Source organism: Heterocephalus glaber, unplaced genomic scaffold (genome assembly GCF_053883595.1).
Source record: "Heterocephalus glaber isolate CG9 unplaced genomic scaffold, H.glaber_assembly_v1.0 deba00000071, whole genome shotgun sequence".
Lineage (NCBI taxonomy): Eukaryota > Metazoa > Chordata > Mammalia > Rodentia > Bathyergidae > Heterocephalus > Heterocephalus glaber.
Genome location: NW_028258137.1, coordinates 27,198,662 through 27,218,243, shown reverse-complemented (window position 1 = coordinate 27,218,243; position 19,582 = coordinate 27,198,662). Strand labels below are relative to the sequence as shown.

The 19,582-nt window shown below is 51.7% G+C and overlaps 1 protein-coding gene across 2 annotated transcripts; it reads right to left on the bottom strand.

Annotated features, from left to right (window-relative positions):
- Nucleotides 1–4,738: 4,738 nt before the first annotated feature.
- Nucleotides 4,739–18,921, bottom strand: Slc38a7 (solute carrier family 38 member 7). Of its 2 annotated transcripts, none has more exons than XM_004843121.4 (12): nt 18,818–18,921; nt 18,110–18,231; nt 14,668–15,055; nt 13,864–14,062; nt 13,507–13,651; nt 12,522–12,620; nt 11,755–11,812; nt 11,424–11,538; nt 9,963–10,110; nt 9,281–9,480; nt 8,599–8,653; nt 4,739–6,713 (listed from the first exon to the last, which is right to left on the bottom strand). In XM_004843121.4, exons 3-12 carry the CDS (start codon nt 14,935–14,937, stop codon nt 6,611–6,613), a joined length of 1,392 nt encoding a protein of 463 aa, XP_004843178.1. In that variant the 5' UTR covers nt 14,938–15,055; nt 18,110–18,231; nt 18,818–18,921; the 3' UTR covers nt 4,739–6,610. The 2 variants fall into 2 exon arrangements, with proteins under 2 accessions (XP_004843178.1, XP_021112614.1); XM_021256955.2 differs by lacking the exon at nt 18,818–18,921 and adding an exon at nt 18,610–18,718.
- Nucleotides 18,922–19,582: the final 661 nt, after the last annotated feature.

Below are 19,582 nucleotides of genomic sequence, written 5' to 3'. Positions count from 1 at the left end.
GCTTTTAATTATCAGATGCTAGATCTTACTTTGTTCATTATTCAAAGCTTACCCCATTATTTTATATTTATTTATTTGTTTGTTTGTTTATTTATTTATTTATTTTGGTACCAGGGATTGAACTCAGGACCTTGCACTTGTGAGGCATTCGGTGGAACCACTGAGCTAAATCCCCGGCGCAGGTGTGTTCTTTCTTTACATCCGTTCTCCCTTACCTTGAAGTAAGTAAGGCTAGTGAATGGCATTTTTTTCTTTTTCTATTTCTCGGGCTGGGAGCCAACCCAGGGCCTTAAGCATGCTAAGTGCGCACTCTGCCTCTGAGCCGATCCTCGCCCATCATTCCCTGTAGAGATGGAGAAACAGAGGCCCTGACAGGCGGAGCTGCTGGCCAGCGGCTGGGGTCCACTTCAGTGGAGAGAGCTCAGCTGAGAAGAGTGGAGGCATGGACCTTAGCAGAGGGAGAGCCGATAGGGCCCCGGGGGAATCAGCTCAGGGACGCCCCCAGGAGAATATGGGCGGCTCCTCAAGAGAGTTTGCTGCAGGGATCATCTACGCTGTCTGAAAAGTTTCAACCCAGCCTGCCAGGCTCAGGCATCGCCTCTGCCTTCCAGATGTCTGATCAGGAGCTTGGATTACAGACATATGCCATCATGGCCAGGTCAATTTTGTTTTTAATGGAAGAATGATCAAATGTATGAATCCTTTGGCTCTTTCCTCTGGAAAACTCGCTGTGTTTGCAGGACATGGTCCCTGCCTTTTCCCCACATTTACTGAGGTCCTTCCTTTTTCCTTCCCTCCCACCCCATTCCTTTCTTCCTTTTTGTGGTACTGGGGATGAATTTTTCATCGTATCACACTTAGGAATTAGCAAATCTAGGTTTGTAATATTTAATTCTACACTCACCACACATACCTACACAATTAGCTTTGTTTTGTTTTAGCAACACTAGGATTGAATCCAGAGCCTTCATACCGAACTACACCCCAAGCCCTATTTTCATTTTTTACTTTGCAACAGGGACTTGCTAAGTTACCCACGCTAGGCTTGAACTTGCAATCCTCTTGCCTCAACTTCCCAGAGTGCTCCTATATAATTGGTTTTTTTCTTTTAAAATTTTTCTCTTTCTTTCTTTTCTTTCTCTCTCTCTCTTTCTTTTCTTTTTTTCTTTTTTTTGATACCAGGGATTGAACTCAGGAGGCAGGCGGCAGCACCACTGAGCTAAATCCCCGGCCAGCCTTTCTTTTTTTGAGACAAAGTCTCACTGTGTTACCCAGGTTGGTCCCAAACTCCTAGGCCTAAACAGTCCTCCTGTCTGGGTCTCTTAAATAGCTAGCTGGGACTTTAAGTGACTGGTCATCATACTCAGCTACACAAATAGTTTCTGTGACTATTTGATTGGTCTCATTTCCGCACTAGACTGGAGGCCATAACTTATAGGTGGCCCTGACCTAGTATAAGTGTGTCACTTAGTTGTACCAGGCAGCAGCCAGGTCGGTGGAAGCCCTGGTGACTCAAGCCCAAGTCTCCTCTGAGGCCACAAGTGCCCTTCCTCCACAAGCAGAAATGATGCAGAGGCGACTTCTAGTGACCAAAGGGGGAACTGCAGTTGCACACTCCCAGCACAGTGGGGACCGACATAGTCCTTGCTGCCTGGCAGGCATTCCACAAGGACAGTTATGCCTTGGATTTGTCATCTTTACATCTACAAGCTGGGCACCCTCACCACCACTTTATGCCCGAAGACAAGGAGGCTCCACGAAGGGCAAAAATTCCTTGAGCTCTCATGGTGTAAAAGGCCTCACTGGGTCTCAATCCGGGTCTGTCTGAGGCCGGAGATTTTGTCCACTAGGCCCCAGTTAGCCCTAGACCAGGGCCCCTCCCAGGCCTGATGACTCACAATCTGTAGCCTAAGGTGGTCTGTAAAGAAGCACTCCGACTTCCAGGAGGTAGTGGGAAAATCCTGCCCTGTGCTCCTGTGAAAAGAAATTGAATTTTCACATTTCTTTATAAATATGGCCTTTGGTCATAAAGCACTTCTGTGATTTTACAAGTACTTTTATTCCTTTTCTTTCTCTTTTTTCTTTCTTTTCAGTACTGGGAATGGAACTCAGGGAGAACTGAGCTACACTTCAGTCCTTTAAAAAATGTTTATTTTGACCCTGAGCATGGTGGTACATGTCCATAACCCCAGCACTCTGGGAGACTGAGGCAGGAGGAGTACAAGTTTGAGCCTAGCCTGGGCAAATTTGTGACTTATCAAGACCTTGACTTAAATTTTTTTCTTAAAAGGGCTGAGGATGTAGCTCAGTACAAAGACCCTAGGTTCAATCCCCAGTACCAGAAAAAAGGTTTTACTTTGAGACAGGGTCTTGTTAATTTGCTGTGCTTCAAATTTGAGATCTTCCTGTCTCAGGCTCCTGAGTAGCTGGGATTACAAGTGTGCACCACCATGCCTGGCTAAAGTACTTTCTTTACATTGACCTCTCTTTACCCTGTAAGGTAAATAAGGTCAGTGGTCATCATTCCTATTTTATTTTATTTTTTTATTTTTTTGGTACCAGAGATCGAACTCGGAACCTTGCCCTTGCAAGCCATGCGGCGGAACCACTGAGCTAAATCCCTGGGCCAAATCATTCCTATTTTAGAGAAAGAGGCCTGGAGAGGTGAAGCCACTTGCTCAGAGCCACTAGGCAGCAGGCTCTTCTTGATCTGGACTGGCTGGAAGAACACCCAAGGGTTCCAAGTCTGATGTTGGTGCTCATGTCATAGCAGGTTCCTGTGGTTTCCTTCTGGGTCAGAGGTCATTAGGTTGGTGAGAGTGCCCTCTGCTCACTTGGTTATTGGTGCATAGTAAGAGTAATTGCTAGCTCCACTCCGGTGACCAGTGTGACTGACCTGGGCAAACTATTTACCCTCTCCTCGCCTCGGCTTCTTTGGACTTGTGAGGCGCAGATAAGGATGAAGCAAGTGAAGCAATGGCACAGTGTTAAGAACTCAGCACAAGCTGCTATTCATTCCTTCATCTGCCCAACCACAGAGCTCCCAGGCCCCATGTGCCACACTGAGCTGAGATGCCCGCTGGACAAGGAAGACACGCTCTGGCCCCATGTAGCTTACAGTCCAATAGGGAGACAGACATTGATCAAGAGCTCACAAGTGTGGGGAAAGTTAAGATGGGGGTGACTTGAGTACAGTGTAGGAATGGCTAAGTCTGGTTGCCTGCTCTAGAGTTCATCTTTGGCATAGGTGTGATCTTTCCTTCCCTCAGGGTGAAAGGGAAAGCCAACCTGTTCCTCCAGCCAGCCATGAACCTTGGCCCAAAGCTGCCCTAATCTGGTGGCCCTTCCTGTGTTTCCTCCTTGAGGGGGAGGGGAGAGACTCCTTCCCACCCTCATTGAGTGTGAGTAGAAGGGAGAGTGTGATGAGAGAGATGGCTGGATATGACCCTAAGGGGGAGCCATACAAGTTAGGGGCCCAGGACTCTAGTTAATCACCTCTGCAGCTCTCCTATAGCCAGGTAATGCTCCACCTACACTGGCCACCTTTTCAGTTTCTTAGGCCACATTCCTCCTACTGCACTTTTTTTCTTTTTTGAGGCAAGAGTCTTACCAAGTAGGCCAGGCTGGCCTTGAACTTTGGATCCTCCTGCCTGAGTACTGGGATTCCAGGCCACCACACCTAACTCACCACAGGGCCTTTACATATGCAGTTCACACTGCCTGGAAAGGTCTTCCCACTGCTCTGCATTTAGTTAATTCCTGCTCATCATTCAGGGGCCAGGTCAAACATTACCTCCTCCAGGAAGCCTTCCTGGACTCCCAGACAAGTTTGATGGTCCCTGCTGAAGTCTGGCTCTGAATGTCCCCCTAGGCCCATGTGCTGATGGCTGGATCCCCAGCCTGTGGAGCTTAAGGTGTGGAAACTTTAAGAGGTAGGGTCCACTTGGAAGAAGTTAGGTCATTGCGAGTAAGCCATTAAAGGAGACATGGGGATGCTGGCCCCTACCTATCTCTTACTCTCAGCTGCCATGAAGTGCACAGGCCCCCTGGGCCATGTGCACTCACCATAGTGCACTGTGCTGCTACAGGCCCAAGGCAACAGGGCCACACAAACTCCTGCTACCGTGAACCAAAATAGACCTTCCCTCCTTCGATTATTTTGGCTGTTTTGTTCCAGAAGTAGAAGGCTAACAACCCCAAAAGGACACCCTCTTTTCCCTTCTTTTCTTGGGATTCACCATAGCCTACAAGTGTACGTGTGTAACTGCTTGCTTGTCATCAGTCTTCCCAGAAGACTGAGACCACAGAAGGGTTTGTTCTGCTGAGGATTCTTGCCAGCACTAAGCATGGTGAGCAGCTCTGTCACCAGGACAGGGGAATACATGTCCCAGAAAAAATGGGGTGGGTGCTTAGGCGTTGGGTGCTCACTCCAGATTTGGGGCCATGGAGGGACATGTAGCTCGAGGCCACAGAGGTGCAGGAAGGACAGTGAGGGCTGGAGTCAGGGCAAGGGTACTAGGACTGGAGACAGAGTTACATCCCCAAGGCAGTGGGGAAGGACTGGAGGACATGGAAGAAAAGGGAGTTCAGAGCCACTCGTGGGCCTCTGCTTGGTGCTTGGTGCCTCACATAGTACAGGTGTCACAGGTGAGTGCCATCTGCACATTCCACCCCAACCTCCCTCCCTCCTGTCCACAGCCTGGGTGCTGTGCCCAGCATCAGACACAGGACACAGCTCAGCAGCATGAGCCCCCTTTATTAACCATCTTCCCATCTCTGAGTGTGCATGGGTAGAAAAGAAATACCCCGATAGGGAGGGGCGGGGAGAGGGCAGGAAGGGACCCCTGAGGTCTGGCTCAGAGGCTGGAGTCCAGCTCCTTTCCTGGACCAGCCCACCTCTGCGACCCGGCCTCACCCGCGCCCCCTCCAACGTGACACTGGAGGCTGTGCAGCTGTGGACCACGCAGCACCTTCCTAGTCTTGCAGGGCCTGGTGCTGTGCAGGAGGCTAAGAGAGGACAGCAGAGGGGCCCTGGCCTGGGTGCAGGGAAGAACAGGCACCAGGAGGGGATGTGGGAAAAGGCACCCACCTGCCTCTACTTCTTAGGTCTGACTGCCCTGACTGGTAGGCTGCTGCCTGGGTGTGGGGGCTCTCATTCCCAGACGGAAGGTTGAGGTAGGAGGGGCCTAGGAAATGCTGGGGTTACCTGGAAGAAGCCTGATTCTGAACCTGGGAATTATCAAAGTGAGTGGGGCAGAGGAGGGGTCAAATGGGAACATGAAGCGAGAGAACAGTGAACCTCCCATCCTATGGGTCAACAATCCAGGGGTGACCTCAATGTGACTGACAGGATGCTGAGGCCAGGCCTGACAGAGGCAGAGCTGAGGAAGCTGATGAGAGGTCTTCCCCGACCTTTAAATAATAAAAACCTTGAACTACACAGAGAAATGGGATAGGGGTGAAGAAGGGAGGGAGCAGCCATTATCCAGGTTGGAAGGGGAAATTTCCAGGCTGTCAAAGCAACCCAGCTGTCCTCCCTCTCTGGGTTGGCTGGGGAGGGGGAAGAGCAGTGGCAGAGAGAAGCAATCGCTGAAAAAGATGTGTGACGTTCACCTGGATTCAGGCCAGCCCAGCCCTCGTGGAGGCTCTGAAAGGTTCCCGGCCTCCTCTATCACCCACCCTTGGGCCTCTGAAAATCTGAGAGAAAAGCAGACTCCCCTCTGCCCATGCGGAAAGCAACAGAGGAGTATTCAGCACCACGGCACGAGCACCCCTGGCTGCAGAGCTGGGCAGGCACCATTTGTAAACATTAGACTTGGTGATGTCTGAGGATGTAAGGGACCCAACCTGGACTCTCAGGTTTGGGAAAGAGGCAGGATGGGGTCCCTAGGACTTAAGGAATGTCAACCAGCCACAGGAAAGAGGCTACCAGACTCACTGTGGGGCCAGGAGGGAGTGGACAAGGCTGCATCTACCTGTCTGAGCATTTGTATGACTGCAGTGCTACCTCTGAGAGCTGCCAGACCCCAGAAGAGGCCACTACTGACCATGGCTGCTGATGGACTGGAGCTGGCACTGAGCCCTGGGGTACCAAGCACAGCCCCTATGCAGGACAGGCTGTTCTGGGGAAGATGCTGGACCTTTTGACACGGTGTTTTCTCTCTCTTTTTTTTTTTTTTTGAGCAAGGGTCTCACTATATATTTCAGGCTGACCCTGAACTCACTATGTAGCCTTAGCTGGCCTTGAACTTGAGGTGATCCTCTTGGCTCAGCCTCCTGAGTGCTGGGATTCAGGCATGTGCCACCAAGCCTGACCTGGGACTGTCGTCACCCATGGGCTCCAGGCATGGAGAAATGGAGAGTTGGAAAGTGAAGTTCCTTTATGACACAAGATGTTCTGCCACCATCCATGGCACTGCCAGGGCTGGCAGAAAGCTGGGTCTGAGCAGTCCACAGGTGTGGGGCTGACACTGCTCCAGCACTGCCCTTGGAAGATGTGCGGGGGTCATCCCACCAGCTGGAATGATGTTGGCCTTTGGGTGGGCCCATTGCTGTAAGACACGTTCCTGGGTCCAATGGCCAAGGCCATGTGCTTCTTTTGAGGCAGTGGTTATCCCAAGAGATCCACAAAGATGGCGTTGGCTGTAGTCTGGCCGAAGATGAAGGCTCCCAGAGTGACCAAGAGAACTCCATAACTGACCAATGCCCACCAGCTGCAGGGTAGGGGATGAGAAGGGCCTGATCAGTCATCCTGTCAGTGACTGCAGACTTATGTACCTATATACACACACCCATATATACACATATGTACACTTCAGTTAAACCCCATAACCACTTATAGTATTGCAGTTGGTAGAGCACTTCAGACTTCCCAATAACTTTTTCATAAAAAGGCATGAGGCCAGTTGTATTACCCTAGTGCACAGGCAAGGAGACTAAGAGCTGATGGGATGAACTGACTGTTCACAGCTTGCCTAGTGAAGGGCCAGGGTTAGAGTTCAGATATTCTGCTGGGACGACGGTTAGGAGAAAACAGGTGGCTTGCAGTGTGATCCATTTCATTAAAAAAGAGGCAAAAGGCAAACATCTGGCCTTGGGATGTAGCTCAGTAGTAGAGCACTTGCCTAGCTTATGTGAGGCCCTGGGTTTAATCCCTAATACCGGAAAGAAAAACAAAGCAAACACCTGCAAACATATGTGTCAAAAACAGCAACAGGATTATATCACTTGGTATTGAGATTATTTTTATTTTCTTCTTTATACGTCTGTAGTATGTTTTAAAGTTTGTGTTTTTGTTTGTTTTGCTTTGTTTCCGAGACAAGGTCTGGCTATGTAGCTCAGGCTAGCTTCAAACTAGTGATACTCCTGCCTCAGCTTCCTGAGTGCTGGGATTATATGCATGCACCACCATGCCTGCTGTATATTTAAATTTTTTTCTTTAATAAAAAAGTAGTATTACAGAATAGTTGTTCTTAAATCATGTAACCTTTTTTCAATCTCTACTACTCAGGGAAATGTGCACATTAAAGCAGTGTGATGTTTTTTCATCCCCTAGCCCTAGTCTAAGTTGTCTGTAGCAGACATCCCTGCCCAGTACTAGCTATGAATGGCACCTGCTTCTTGCTTTCCCTAATTCAGCTATATTGTTTTATATCAGGAGTCAGACCAAAGCTCTTCGTGACTCAAATGAGCACATCAGCTGGTGGACTGGGCGACTATAGGCCCTCCCTCAATCGCTGCCACGGAAACCTAGGCCCTGGTCTGTGAAGTGGCAGGGCTCTGCTGAGTTGCATGCAGCTGAGGTCAGTGCGGCCCCAATTAAAACCCTTTCCCCTGAATCATGGCTTCTCACTGACCTGATGGGTTGCTCGCTAATTGCACCTGGTCCCAGTACCTGTTTGTTCTATCCAAGCAAGATAAGTAGTGCTTCCTCCCTAACAGCCCTGCCTGGCACCATCATGCCAGGTGTTCGGCAGTATTTCACCAGATGCCTTCAAAGCATACCCTACTCCTTATTCCTTCCCACGACTGTATTCAATAAATACTGGATGCGCTTGGGGGCCTTTGTCTTTGCTGCCATCAGCAGCACTGACCAGGACCTAAGACCCAGCTTTACCATTCTAAGTCTCCTTTCCCTCTGCTCTTGAATTTGCCTCGTGCTCTCGTGGCTCACAGGCCAGCACCCACGACAGAGGTCTTGGTAAAGTCCCCTTCCCCGTTCCCTACAATTTCCCAGGCTGGGCTTGAAGTTGCAATCCTCACACCTCAGCCTTCTGAGAAGCTGGGATTACAGGCACGTGTCACTGCAAGTCCCATGATTCTTGCAATACTAAGGGACTGAACCCAGCACCTCTGTACTGAGGTACATTCCAGGCTCTTTCTTCGTTCTTTCAGACCGCTCTTGCTAAGTCACTAAGTTGCCCGGGTTGGGCTGGAACTTGGGATCTTCTTGCTTCAGCCTCCTAGAATTCTAGGATTACAGGTGTGCACCGCCAGGCCTAGCTAAGTACACAAATCTCTTGAGTCCTACTTTAGGTCCCCACCAGTTTCCCCATGCCCACCTCCCTGAGAGGACCTTCAGCACTGGCCCTGCTTTACCTGGCTGGTTTCACCTCTTCCATCTCAGAGAGTTTGGCTTGAATGAGGCACAGCCCTGGAAGAGAAGTAGCCCTGTGTTTGTAGGGTGGGGGCTCCCTCCCTCTGCCCAGCCCCCCCCCGCCATCCCGACTAAGAGGCAATGTTGATGGTTGAGAAAGGTCTACGTTTACTCCTCCAGAGAGTCCCTGCCTCACTCTCCATGGAGCTGGAGACCTGGGCTCTGCTCTCCCAGCACAGGCCAACATCTGGCAGGCACCCTTCGGCTGCACGTGAGATTCACAGCAGAGGGGACAGTACTCAATGTGACTCAGTGGTGGCTCACACCCCCAGGGTCCTTCCCAGCGCACTCCTGGACTGATGTGGCTCCCTTGATCCCAGCCGAGTGGGAAGGGCTTTCAAAGAGGACTCCGGACAGAATATGGGTGAACTTGTGGCAGATAGGGCAGGTCAGTTTCCCGAGGATCTGCAGTAGGGCTGTGCCTAGGGCTCAGGTCTCCTGACTTCTGTGTCCCCCTTTCCCTCTGGGCTGTACTGGGTGGAACCCAGTATCTATCTACTGCTGAGTTCGAGATGCAGGTGGCCACTTTCCTGGGCAGGTTCCGAGCCAGTGGGGAGCGGAGGGCAGGGAGGCCTCGGGAGTCCATGCTACAGGGCTATAGATCAGGGGCACCAGGCTCTGCACCTGGGAAGATGAAGATGAAGCAGGCAGCCAGGCCTCCGATGACTGCGATGACCTTGCCGATGTCAGGGATGAAGAGCGCCAGCAGCAGGGTGAGCAGGAACCACACCAGCGTCTGCAGCACTCGTCGCCGCCGCTCCCGCCCCACGTCCTCCTCCACTGGCATCCCCTGGTAGCGCAGCCACAGGCCTTCGACCACCGCCCTGCCCACAAGAGGAGGGGCTCAGAGGTGCCCTAATGACACCTCCACCTCGAGCTCACAGCAGCCAGACCCCACATGGGGCAGATCGTGGGTAAGGCCCTGATTCCTGAGCCTCAGTTTCTTCTGCAACAGAAGAGCACTGCCCTTGGTGCTGTGGAGATGAGATGGTGGATGCAAAGGGCTCAGTGGTCTGCTTCATCTTGTGGGAACCAGCACTGTTAATCTTCAAAAGGAACTGTTCTGGGTTTCTAAGAGGCCAGGAGTCCATGTGACAGCTCAGGAAAGGATCTGGACTAGATTCTTGGAGAACAGACTGCTCAGGACAAAGGTACCCCCCGAGACCCAGCTTGGAGTATGCGAGGGGGCCATCCTGGGCACGGACTCTTCTATGGGCTTCAGTTTCTTCCCAGTGGGTTTCACAGAAGCCCAAGGGCCATGCTGAAGGGCGCACAGGGGCTTTGTGTATGTGGGGAGGAGCCTCACCGTCCACAGAAGTGCAGGATGGGGTAAGAGGTGAGCACACTCAGGATGATGAAGGCTCGGGCCACAGCCACTGCTACGTCCTCTGAGGGATAGGACAGGAGCACGTCGGGGTCCACAGCAGCTCCAAAGGTCAGGAACCCACAGATGCCTGTGGCCAGGGACAAGGGGGCCAGGTCAGGCAACCCTGGGACCCTGGGAAGGGGGTGGACTGCTAACTCCTGCTGGGTACAACATCAGCAGGGGAGGATGCTGAGCAGCTCTTGAGGCTTGGACTGAGCCTCAGGCGGAGTCGAGCTGGGAGCAGTGGCCTCTGCACAGCCTTCTCAGATGCCCCCTTGCTGGAAGCCCTCTTGACCCCGAACTGCTGCCTTTTTGAACTTGACCTTGGCCCTCACATTGCTGTCTCAGAATTTCTACACTAACTCTTCCATCTGCTCTGATCTTCATGCTGCCATCTCACTGTTCAGGTCTTGGGTCAGATGTCCCCTCCTCAGACACCCTGCCTTGACAATCCAACGTTATCCCAGCACTCGCTCATCAAAGACTTTTATTCCCTTCAGAGCATGCATCTCTCTCTGAATTGCCTTTAAAACTGGTGTAATCTCTGCCTCCCCAGGCAGAGCATGCGCTTCAGAACAGGGCCTTGGCCCATCTGCCTCTCACACTCCAAGCTGTGGCTTCAGGGGCAGGAACAGAACCAGTCCAGGTGGTTCAGGTGCCCCTTCCCGGGCTCCTAGTCCTGCCCCCTCCCATCCAAACCATTCCACACAGCAGCCAGAGTCCTCTTTTCCCAAGCCATACTCCCTGCTTAAAATGGTTCCTCTCAGGATACCAACAGCAGCTGGCTCCTCCTGTCACCTGCCTGGGCTGCCACCTGCCCCCAACTCCCTGCTACACAGCTACACAGACCTCCTGTCCCTGCCTCAGAAGCTTGGCATTTTGCAGTTTCTTGTCTGTGACACTCCTCCCCTGCTTGGTATATTCTGGCTCTCTCATCATCCCTCTGCCTTCTCCAATGCCACCTATTTGGAGAGGAGCCTTCTGTGAAAGCCACCCCCATCCAGTCCCACCCACCCCTTCCTGGTTTCACTGCCATGATGGCACCTGCCACTGTCTGGAAGTTATCGCTGATTCCTTTTTCTCTCTTGTACAACTGTCTCTTCAATGAGACTGTCACCCCCATAGGGGCAGGGCAAGGCCCATCCGTCTCCATGGCATCCCCACACTGAGAACAGCTCTTGGTGTTTACTAGGCACCCATTCAGAACTGACGAATGAATGGATAGACACACCTCTTCCATCTTGGCAGAGGCAGCCCCAGGCAGCCCCAGTTCAAGCCAATGTCTACAGATCCTATTGGGAATGCAGGGCTGTCCCCAGCAGAGGTGGGCCCAAGGATTTGAGGACTCTGTGGGTGGGGTGTGAGACACTCTATACCTGGCCCTGGGAGGGGAGCACTCACCTGTGCCCATGTAGACAGCCAGGGCTATGACCATGGCAGCGGTCACCACCCCGCCCCAGGTCTTCACCTCAGGCTGCTGCATGCTGTTGAAGACGGGCACACTGCTCACGTGGCACTGTCCGGGTGAAGAGCACGGTCATGGTGGGAAAGTGACCTCACCCCCAGTTTCCAGAGGGAGGGACCTTGGGGACAGAGGCTGCAGGGACAAGGGGCAAGCTCTGGGGACCCCGCTTTATCCTTCCTCCCAGGACTCCCCCATCCTGCCCGTAATATGGGTTCTATCCCAGGGTGGAGATGAGCTGAGGGGACACCAGGACTTTGCAGCTGGCACCTGAAATCCAAAGCAGATGGTGGGCATGGCATTGAACACAGCCATCCAGGAAGCTGGCCTGTGGACAAATACAAATGTGTGTCTGCCTGTGAACCCCTCTGAGCCACCAAATGTACCCTGATTCTTCATTCATCCCATGATAGTCTCTAGCAACCAGCATTCTACACACTGAACACACAGTAAGTCTGAGACTAGAGAGAGGAGACATCTCCTTTTACAGTTCAGCAAATGAGGCTCTGAAAGGCCTTTCTGGGACTAAAATCCAGGATTCCTAGCTCAAGGACTCATGCCTTTGTTTCTCTGGTATATTCCATTAAAAAAAAAAAAAAGTGATTGGGCTGGGGATTTAGCTCAGTGGTTCCGGCACCTGCCTCACAAGCACAAGGTCCTGAGTTTGATCCTTGGTACCAAAAAAAAAGAAAGTGATAAAACAGATTTATCCATATACAGAAGATACAAAAATTACCGATAAACGCAAGTTGGAAAAATGTGCAATTGCATCCTATCAGTCCCCACAGCCTGGTGCCTTGTCTCGCACCAGCTCATTTCTCGGATGTCGGTGGCAGGCAGTCTCCTCCTGCCTCTGGCTCTCACTCTTCCCTCCAGTAAGAGACCAGAACCTCTGCCGCCTTCCTGCAATCCCCCTTGAGTCAGCCTGATGACTTTGGGAGGATTTACCTGTGTGGCATTTTGATGCCTGACCTATAGCACCTCCAGGGGCCTAGATGGCAGCTTCTACCCTACGTTTCCCAGGGGCCCTCACCCACCTGGTTAGGATGTCCCCTGGGGTCATCTCTTTATCTGGCCAGATGTATTTGATGATAACGATGGCAGTGACATACCAGGTGCCCACGACGCTCAGGAAGCTGTAGGAAGGAGAAACTGACTTCCAACTCCCCAGCCCCAGCAGCTCCCTGTCTAATTTTATCCCCTGGGGTGCCCGTCCCCAGCTCTAGGGACCACAGCTGTCCAATGAACACTAGGGACGCTGCCAAGCAAGGACTTGAGAGATGCCTGAGAAGTCAGTTTCAGAGACCTGCCATAGCTAGGAAGGGGGTGGATAGCCAATGGGGACCTAAGTGGTGTTGGGAAATGCACTGATTCAACTCCACAGCTCAGAGAACTGGGCTGTAGAGCACATTTACAACTTCAATCACAGGAGCCAAGCCTTGGCCTGCTAGCAGGCCATACTCTGGGCCAGGCCTGAGAGAACCAGGAGCTGCTGAAGCTAAAGGGCGAGAGTACAAATAGTGGAATGCCAATATTGCTGGGACTGTGGAGACGGCTGACTGTGACCCTTTCCTTTACAGACTGGAAGATAGTATAGAGCTCTGCAGCTGTTCAGATTCTAAGCCAGGAAGCCAGGCTTCTCCCTTCATGTTGAGTTGCATGGAAGAGGCTGGCAGGTGGACGTTCTCAAATGATCACAAATCCTGTCCTCTCAGGAGAAACCAAGGCCCAGGCTAGCAGGATACTCTCACATTCCCAGCCATCACCCGTCTCTTCCTTGACAAGAATATTTAAAACTGAATCTCTCACTGATGCCAAGGGGTGCTGTCTTCCCCAATGGGGACAGAAAAGGAAGGTCTTAGGCCTGACACCACGCAAGCCCTGGTCCACCTTGCATTGCCCACTTTGCTCCCTGAGCAGGCAAGGGGTCATGGAGGAGAAGAGCTCCCAGCAGTCCTTGGCTCTCCAGCTGCCTGTGATCAGGGCTTCTGTCTGGCCCAGGCTGGGGTGGGGCCTCCAAACCTGGCATATTTCTGGAAGCCAATCTCCCTGGGGATGGAGAGGGGCAGGATGAACATGAAGGCAGTGAGGCTGATGGTGAACTTTCGGTCTGTGTACCAGGGGCTGCTGATGGCCTCCTCAGGCTCCTTTGCCATCACCGCTATAACTGCAGAGGGAGGGAGGGAGGAGGGAATGTCATGCCAGGCCACCACAGGGTGTGGCCCTCTGCTCTGCTGGGCCCCAGGACCTCCCTCAATGGGCCCAGTAGCCTGGAGGGAGGATTTCCACATGAAGGCCAAGTAAGTGTACAGCTTTTCCCTCCACGATCCCCAGGGCCAAGGGGGAGGACTGGAGTGGGCATGCTGGGGAGAACCTCACTCTTGTCTTGCTGGTCGCCAATGATGATGAGGAAAGCAATGCAGGTGCCGAAGGTGTAGGTGGCGATGGCCACCTCACACAGCACACCTGTCAGCTTGCCACACACGGCCCACACCACCTCCTGGTAGGTCCTCTCATTGCTGGCCTGGGAGCAGTAGGCCAGGATGACGAGGCCACTGATGATGAAAACCAGCATGCCCTGCAGCGAGGACAGAACAAGAGGGTGTAGGGAAGGCCTTCGAGCCAAGCTCAGCATTTACTGGGCCAGTGCCCAAAGTGAGTCTGGAAAATGGGTCTCAATTTGTAAGGCAATTTGAATAGACTGCTAGAGGTTGCCAAGTCGAGATTTTCTTTAAACTCTCATGGGCCCATTACTCAGCTTCAAAAATAACCAATTCATGGTCAATCTTGCTGCCTCTTATTCCCCTACTCCCTCTAGATTATTTTGAAGTCAATGCAAGCTATCTTATCATTTCATCAGTAAATATTAGTAGTCCTCTAAGAAAGAGTCCTTTAAAAAAAAACAAAAACAAAAACAGAACCATAAAATCCACGTAACACCTAAAACATTAAATTTGCATTGATGGTCAAATCTCTTTGATGGGGAAGACTTTTGAATCCTCACCTGGGCTCATACTAAAGGGTGCTGGAATAGACTGGGAATGACTGCCATGTGCAACAGAGGGAAGAATGGCAGTCTGCCCCTGCTGACCATGCCTGATCCAGAGCCCCCTGATGAAGCTGCATATGCTGCATATCTGCAGCATATGCAGCTGCATCTCTGCTGCCAGCCCAGGCACTCACCATTTGCAGCATGACACCAGCTGTCACGCCCCCTGCAGTGCTGAAGGCTGCTGGGAAGTTGAGCAGTCCTGCGCCCAGGCAGGCATTGACGACGATGAAGATGGCCCCAAGCGTGGAAGTGGTGCCTCTGTCAGGGCCCCCAGGAAAGGCGTCACCCTCACTCTTGGGGACCATGTCCACACAGGGACTCTGCAGCAGACGAGCCCGCTCCCCAGCATCTGTGCTGGGGCCCCACTCGCTGTAGTCACTGTTGATGCTGACCTGGGCCATGGCACTGAGAGCCCTCTTCCTTCAAGGGCTGTGGGCTCTGCCTTACGACCACATCCCAGGGGTGCAGAGGGAACACTTGCCTGTTCGGGGCTGTTATTTTATGGAGACTCTTTTCAGCCTAGATGGGATAAAGGCAAGTACTTCGGTTATCCTGGAATACGGAGGCTAGGGGACAGAAAGATAAAACAACTTTGCCAAGATCACAAGGTAGCCAGGTGAATGCCTGTAATCCCAGCACTCTGGGAAGCTGAGGCAGGAAGATTGCCAGTTCAAGGCCTGCCTGGGAAACTTGGTGAGATCTCATCTCAAATTAAAAAACAAAAGGGCCAGGGATATTGCTCAGTGTGAACGCTCTGGGTTCAATCCCCAGTACTACGTTGTGTGGAGTGGCAGACAAAGGAAGGTGTCAGGTACAAACTCTGCTTGTTTTAGTCTGTAGGGAAAATGAGACCTGAACATAAAGAGAAGGTGTTAACATGTTGGGACTAGAGAGGCCCCAGTGATCAGGTACGTCACAGCTGTATCTTACCTCATTCAATCCTATGGCAGTCTTGTCAAGAGTTTCAGAGAGACAAAATCACTGATCTAGGGTCACACATTGGCCAGCTGACACACACAATTTGGACCCACATCTGTGTGTCTTCCCAGGCAGTTTCCACATCACAGGGTCCTACAAGGATCTCTCCCCAGGAACTGTGGGTGTTTCAATGCACACAGCCCAGTGCACCTCCTTGTAGTCCAGACACTAAATCATGTGTGGCTTTCAAGGCCCTCAAAATTCAAGCTAATTCTCACTCCTTTCCCACATGACAAGTCCCCCATACCTTTCACATGTGTCCTCGGAACAATAACCAATAATCCCATCCTTGAAATGTTCCCAGCCCCTCTTTGCCAGCCCCCTATTCCAGACTCATTTCTTCCCATTTTCTCAGCCGCTCACTGAGGCTTTCTTGGAGCCACGTGAGGGCCTAGCACTGCTCAGCCTGGTTACCTTTTGGCTTTCTCTCATGTGCTACCACTTCACGGCACCAGGATCGCTCTCTTGGGTCAGATTACAAGACTCTGAGGCTGAACATGTGGTCTTGTCATTAACTGACCACCACTCTGGCAGCTATAGAAGGTTTTACCTAATTTAATCTTCAATACAGTCCTAAAAGTGACATAACAGTCACCACTTTACCAAGGAGGAAACTGAATCCCAGGGCCATTAAGCCATTTAGCATTCTACCTGGGGCCATACAGCAGTAAGTGATGGAGCTGGGATTTTAAAACTAGGCCTGAATCCCTAGCACCACAAAGAAACAAATAACAACAGCATCAACAGCAACAAAACCCTGGTCTGTCTGGCCATCGAGCATCCATCTGTTTGTGTTTGTGCCACCCTGGACCCAAGATGGCACCATGGACATGGCTGAACTCAGATATCACGCTTGCCACTTGACTCTCTTTTTTTTTGTTGGTACTGGGGATGAAACTCGGGTCCTTGTGCTTGTGCAGCAGGCGGTGAAACCACTGAGCTAAATCCCTGGCCCACTGACTGACTGACTCTCTTCATTCTGGGCAAACACAGATAAACTGCAGTTTTCCCCTCAGCTTTGGCCCTTTCTTGAAAACCAGAAAGAAGTTTCTTCTCTCCAGAATCTTGAGATGCTCTGAGGAATCCAGCCCTGAAAACTGACCCTCAGTATGCTCAAGGTTCAGCTATGGCCCAAGACCTTCAAGAGAAATAATAGTCTTAAAGAACCAAGCCCAAACTCAGTTCAAGAGTGGCTCTGAGCAGGCAGAATCTGTGATATGGGACTCAGATTAGACTATTAGGTCTCACTGCTGACTCTTCCACTTTCCAGCTGTGTGACCTTGGGCAAGTCACTTCACACCTCTAAGCCTTTACATCGTACATTCCTATGAGGACTGTGTTAATACCACCGAGGGCTGAGCACTCAATAAATGGTCATAGGGCTGGGGATGTAATTCAGTGGTAGAGCAGATGGTTAGCATGTGTGAGGCCCTGTGTTCAATCCCCAGCAATCCCCTGCCCCAGAAGGGGTCATGGCTTTTGTTATGTTTGCAAATGTCCCTTCCCATTTTGCCCAACCCCTACAATGTGTAAGAAGCCTCAACCCTGAGTAAGCAGAGATCAAATAATTATCAAACTGGGGCCTGGTGCTACTTGGCAGGTAACACTGGGCACAAAGGCATTGGGACAGCTAATGGGAGGAAGAGCAAGGTGAAGGCCAGATTAGAGGGCAGGGGCTGGGCTCGGGAGGTAGCCCAGTGGTAGAACATGTGCTTAGCACATACAAACAAGGCGTTGGGTTCAATCCCCAGCATGCAATCCCTGAAAAAAAAGAGTAATGAGGAGCCATGAGACACCTTCCAGGGGTAGCTTTTGATTAGTTACCACCTAGGCTGGCAAAATCTGCCAGACTCCTTTCCCCAGTCTCTTCCTTCCTAAATCCCGATCGCAGGGTATTCAGACAAAATTCATTCTATTCTCCACTTCTCCCTCTCTGGCTTACCTCTCTGTGGCCCATAGGAAGAGAAAGAAACTGATTGGGTTCTGCCAAAAGAACAACCTAACCACCGTCAATCACACAGACATTCTCTCTGCGGCGTCAACCCCCTGGGGGTCTAGAATGGCTACTGGGGCCCCCCGGAATGCTTCCCAGTTGCTTCTCCTTATGATGGGATGAACAAAGCTGGGAAGTGTACCTTCTTGAGAAAGAGAGAAGAAAATGCAAATGAGGGGCACACAGTCCCAGAAGGGATATCCTTCTGCTGCTCCCAGATTCAGAAAGATCAGACCCCACCACAGGACTTCATCCTCTTACACAACCTGTCCCTAAACTAACAACTCAGCAAAAAATCAAAGCAGTGAGTAGTGAAGACAGAGTCTTGGGACTCCCAGGATTCCAGCCTGGTTCCAGAGCAGTCTGAGACCACCTCTTCCACCTGCTCACACCGTGAGGTCGACTGGGTGACTTGTCCAAGTCATAAGCCCAGGGGGGCTCCTGACCCTCCAAGGAGCAGATTTTCTTTTGCTCCCACCCCACCCTACCCCACCCCAGTGCTCCCACCACACAGGAGCTCAAGCTGAGATCCTCACAGATCTGGGGGGCTGAGTGCCTCCATCTCCACCACCCATTACTCAGCTCCCTTGTTCCCAGCTTACCTGCTCTATCGAACTACTTGGCTATGGTAGAAGGAGGTTGTTTCTTCTTCCTAGATGGCTGGGATCTGGTTCTCCTCGCTTCCCGGTAGGCTCAAGTTCTTTCTCAAGACTTTAACTAAAATCTGCAGTCAGCATAGAGAAGAGTTTGGGGTGTTTCTGGGCTGGCTCAGCAGAGCGGGGAGGGGGACTCAGCTCTGACACCAACTCATAGAATGAAGTGCCAGAGGGAATAGGGGAAAGGCTCACGGGGGGCAGAGATAAGACTAAAGTCACAGTGGGTACTTGGCAGGGTCACAGATACAAGCCTGATGCCCATATGCTCTGGACTTAGTTGTAACTATGGCAGCAGGCCCCTCAGATCCCACCCCGGGCGGGTTCTCAGTCCAGCCTGGAGTTGGAGCCCTACTACACAGGGGTTGGGCTGCACTGGGACTTGGGCTAGGAGCGGGGCGGGGGCGATTCTCAGGCTGTAGTGACGATGGTGGGTGACGTCGGCTCACTAGCGAGGGGCTCCCGGGACTCGATCCTGGCCTAGGTTTAGGTGGAGTCCGGGGCAGCACGGCCGGTGCCACAAAGGGTGGGCAAGGGGCGAAGCCGGGGTCCGGAGTCCTGCAGGAAACGGACCCGAGTTCTGCCTCGGAGTGGGACTCCAGGGACCCTAGCACCTGACGCATCCACCCTCCACGGCTCCCACCTCCTGCCACCTACCTAGTGTGCTTCATTCCCTAGCCGGCTGCGGAGGCACGTGAGCACGGATCACATGACAGTCTAGTTCTGGCCAGCCGCGGTTCACCTTGGGAGTTGTAGTTTCCAGTAAGTGTGAGTCTTGGAAAGCCAACTCCCTGAGTCATCAGCCTGACAGCATTGTCCTGAGCCAGCCTGGCCCCCAGTCAACCCGTGTTTATTTCACTATTTTTAAGCCCGGCCTCTTGGTCAAGCCAGACACTGCCCTCTCCTTGGAACAGCAATGGAGGTTTGGCACCGTCCACAGTCTGGGGCGGAGGCCCAGAGCTATTTGGCTTCACTAAACTTCCCAGTCTCTTGTCTATGTATTTGTGCCCACTGGCCAGTGCCCGTGGAGTTTGCCTTACTGAAGATTGTGGGAGACTGTTTTTACCTCCTTGAGCCCTGGTCTTTCCTAAAAGAGGGAGGACTGGGCTGAGTATTGTTCCTGGGCACAAACTGGGACCTAGATTCTAGAACATTTCTGAGACATTGTAGGCTCCCAGTAAACATTTGTTGAATGAGGGAATGGGTGTCCAGAGTTGTGACTTCTGTTCTTGGCTGTGTCACTCATAACTTGTTATTTTTGGCATTCTGATTCCCTCTTCTGTGTGTTGTGGGTTTTTTATCACACCTGCCTCTCCATTGCATCAGAGGTCCTCAATGCTAAGAAAGTATGGGATGTGGCTTGGAAACCCAAGTCTCGTTTTTAAAGTTGGAGATGTTATTGAGATCATTATAGATTCATAT

Excerpts from the sequence above, each read along its gene's own strand:
- Slc38a7 (XM_004843121.4), bottom strand. The coding sequence starts at position 14,937 with ATGGCCCAGGTCAGCATCAACAGTGACTACAGCGAGTGGGGCCCCAGC. Across the intron at positions 11,813-12,521 it reads CCAGGGGACATCCTAACCAG|GCCAGCTTCCTGGATGGCTG; the intron begins GTGGGTGAGGGC and ends ATTTGTCCACAG. Across the intron at positions 10,111-11,423 it reads GGCTGTCTACATGGGCACAG|GCATCTGTGGGTTCCTGACC; the intron begins GTGAGTGCTCCC and ends CCCTGGCCACAG.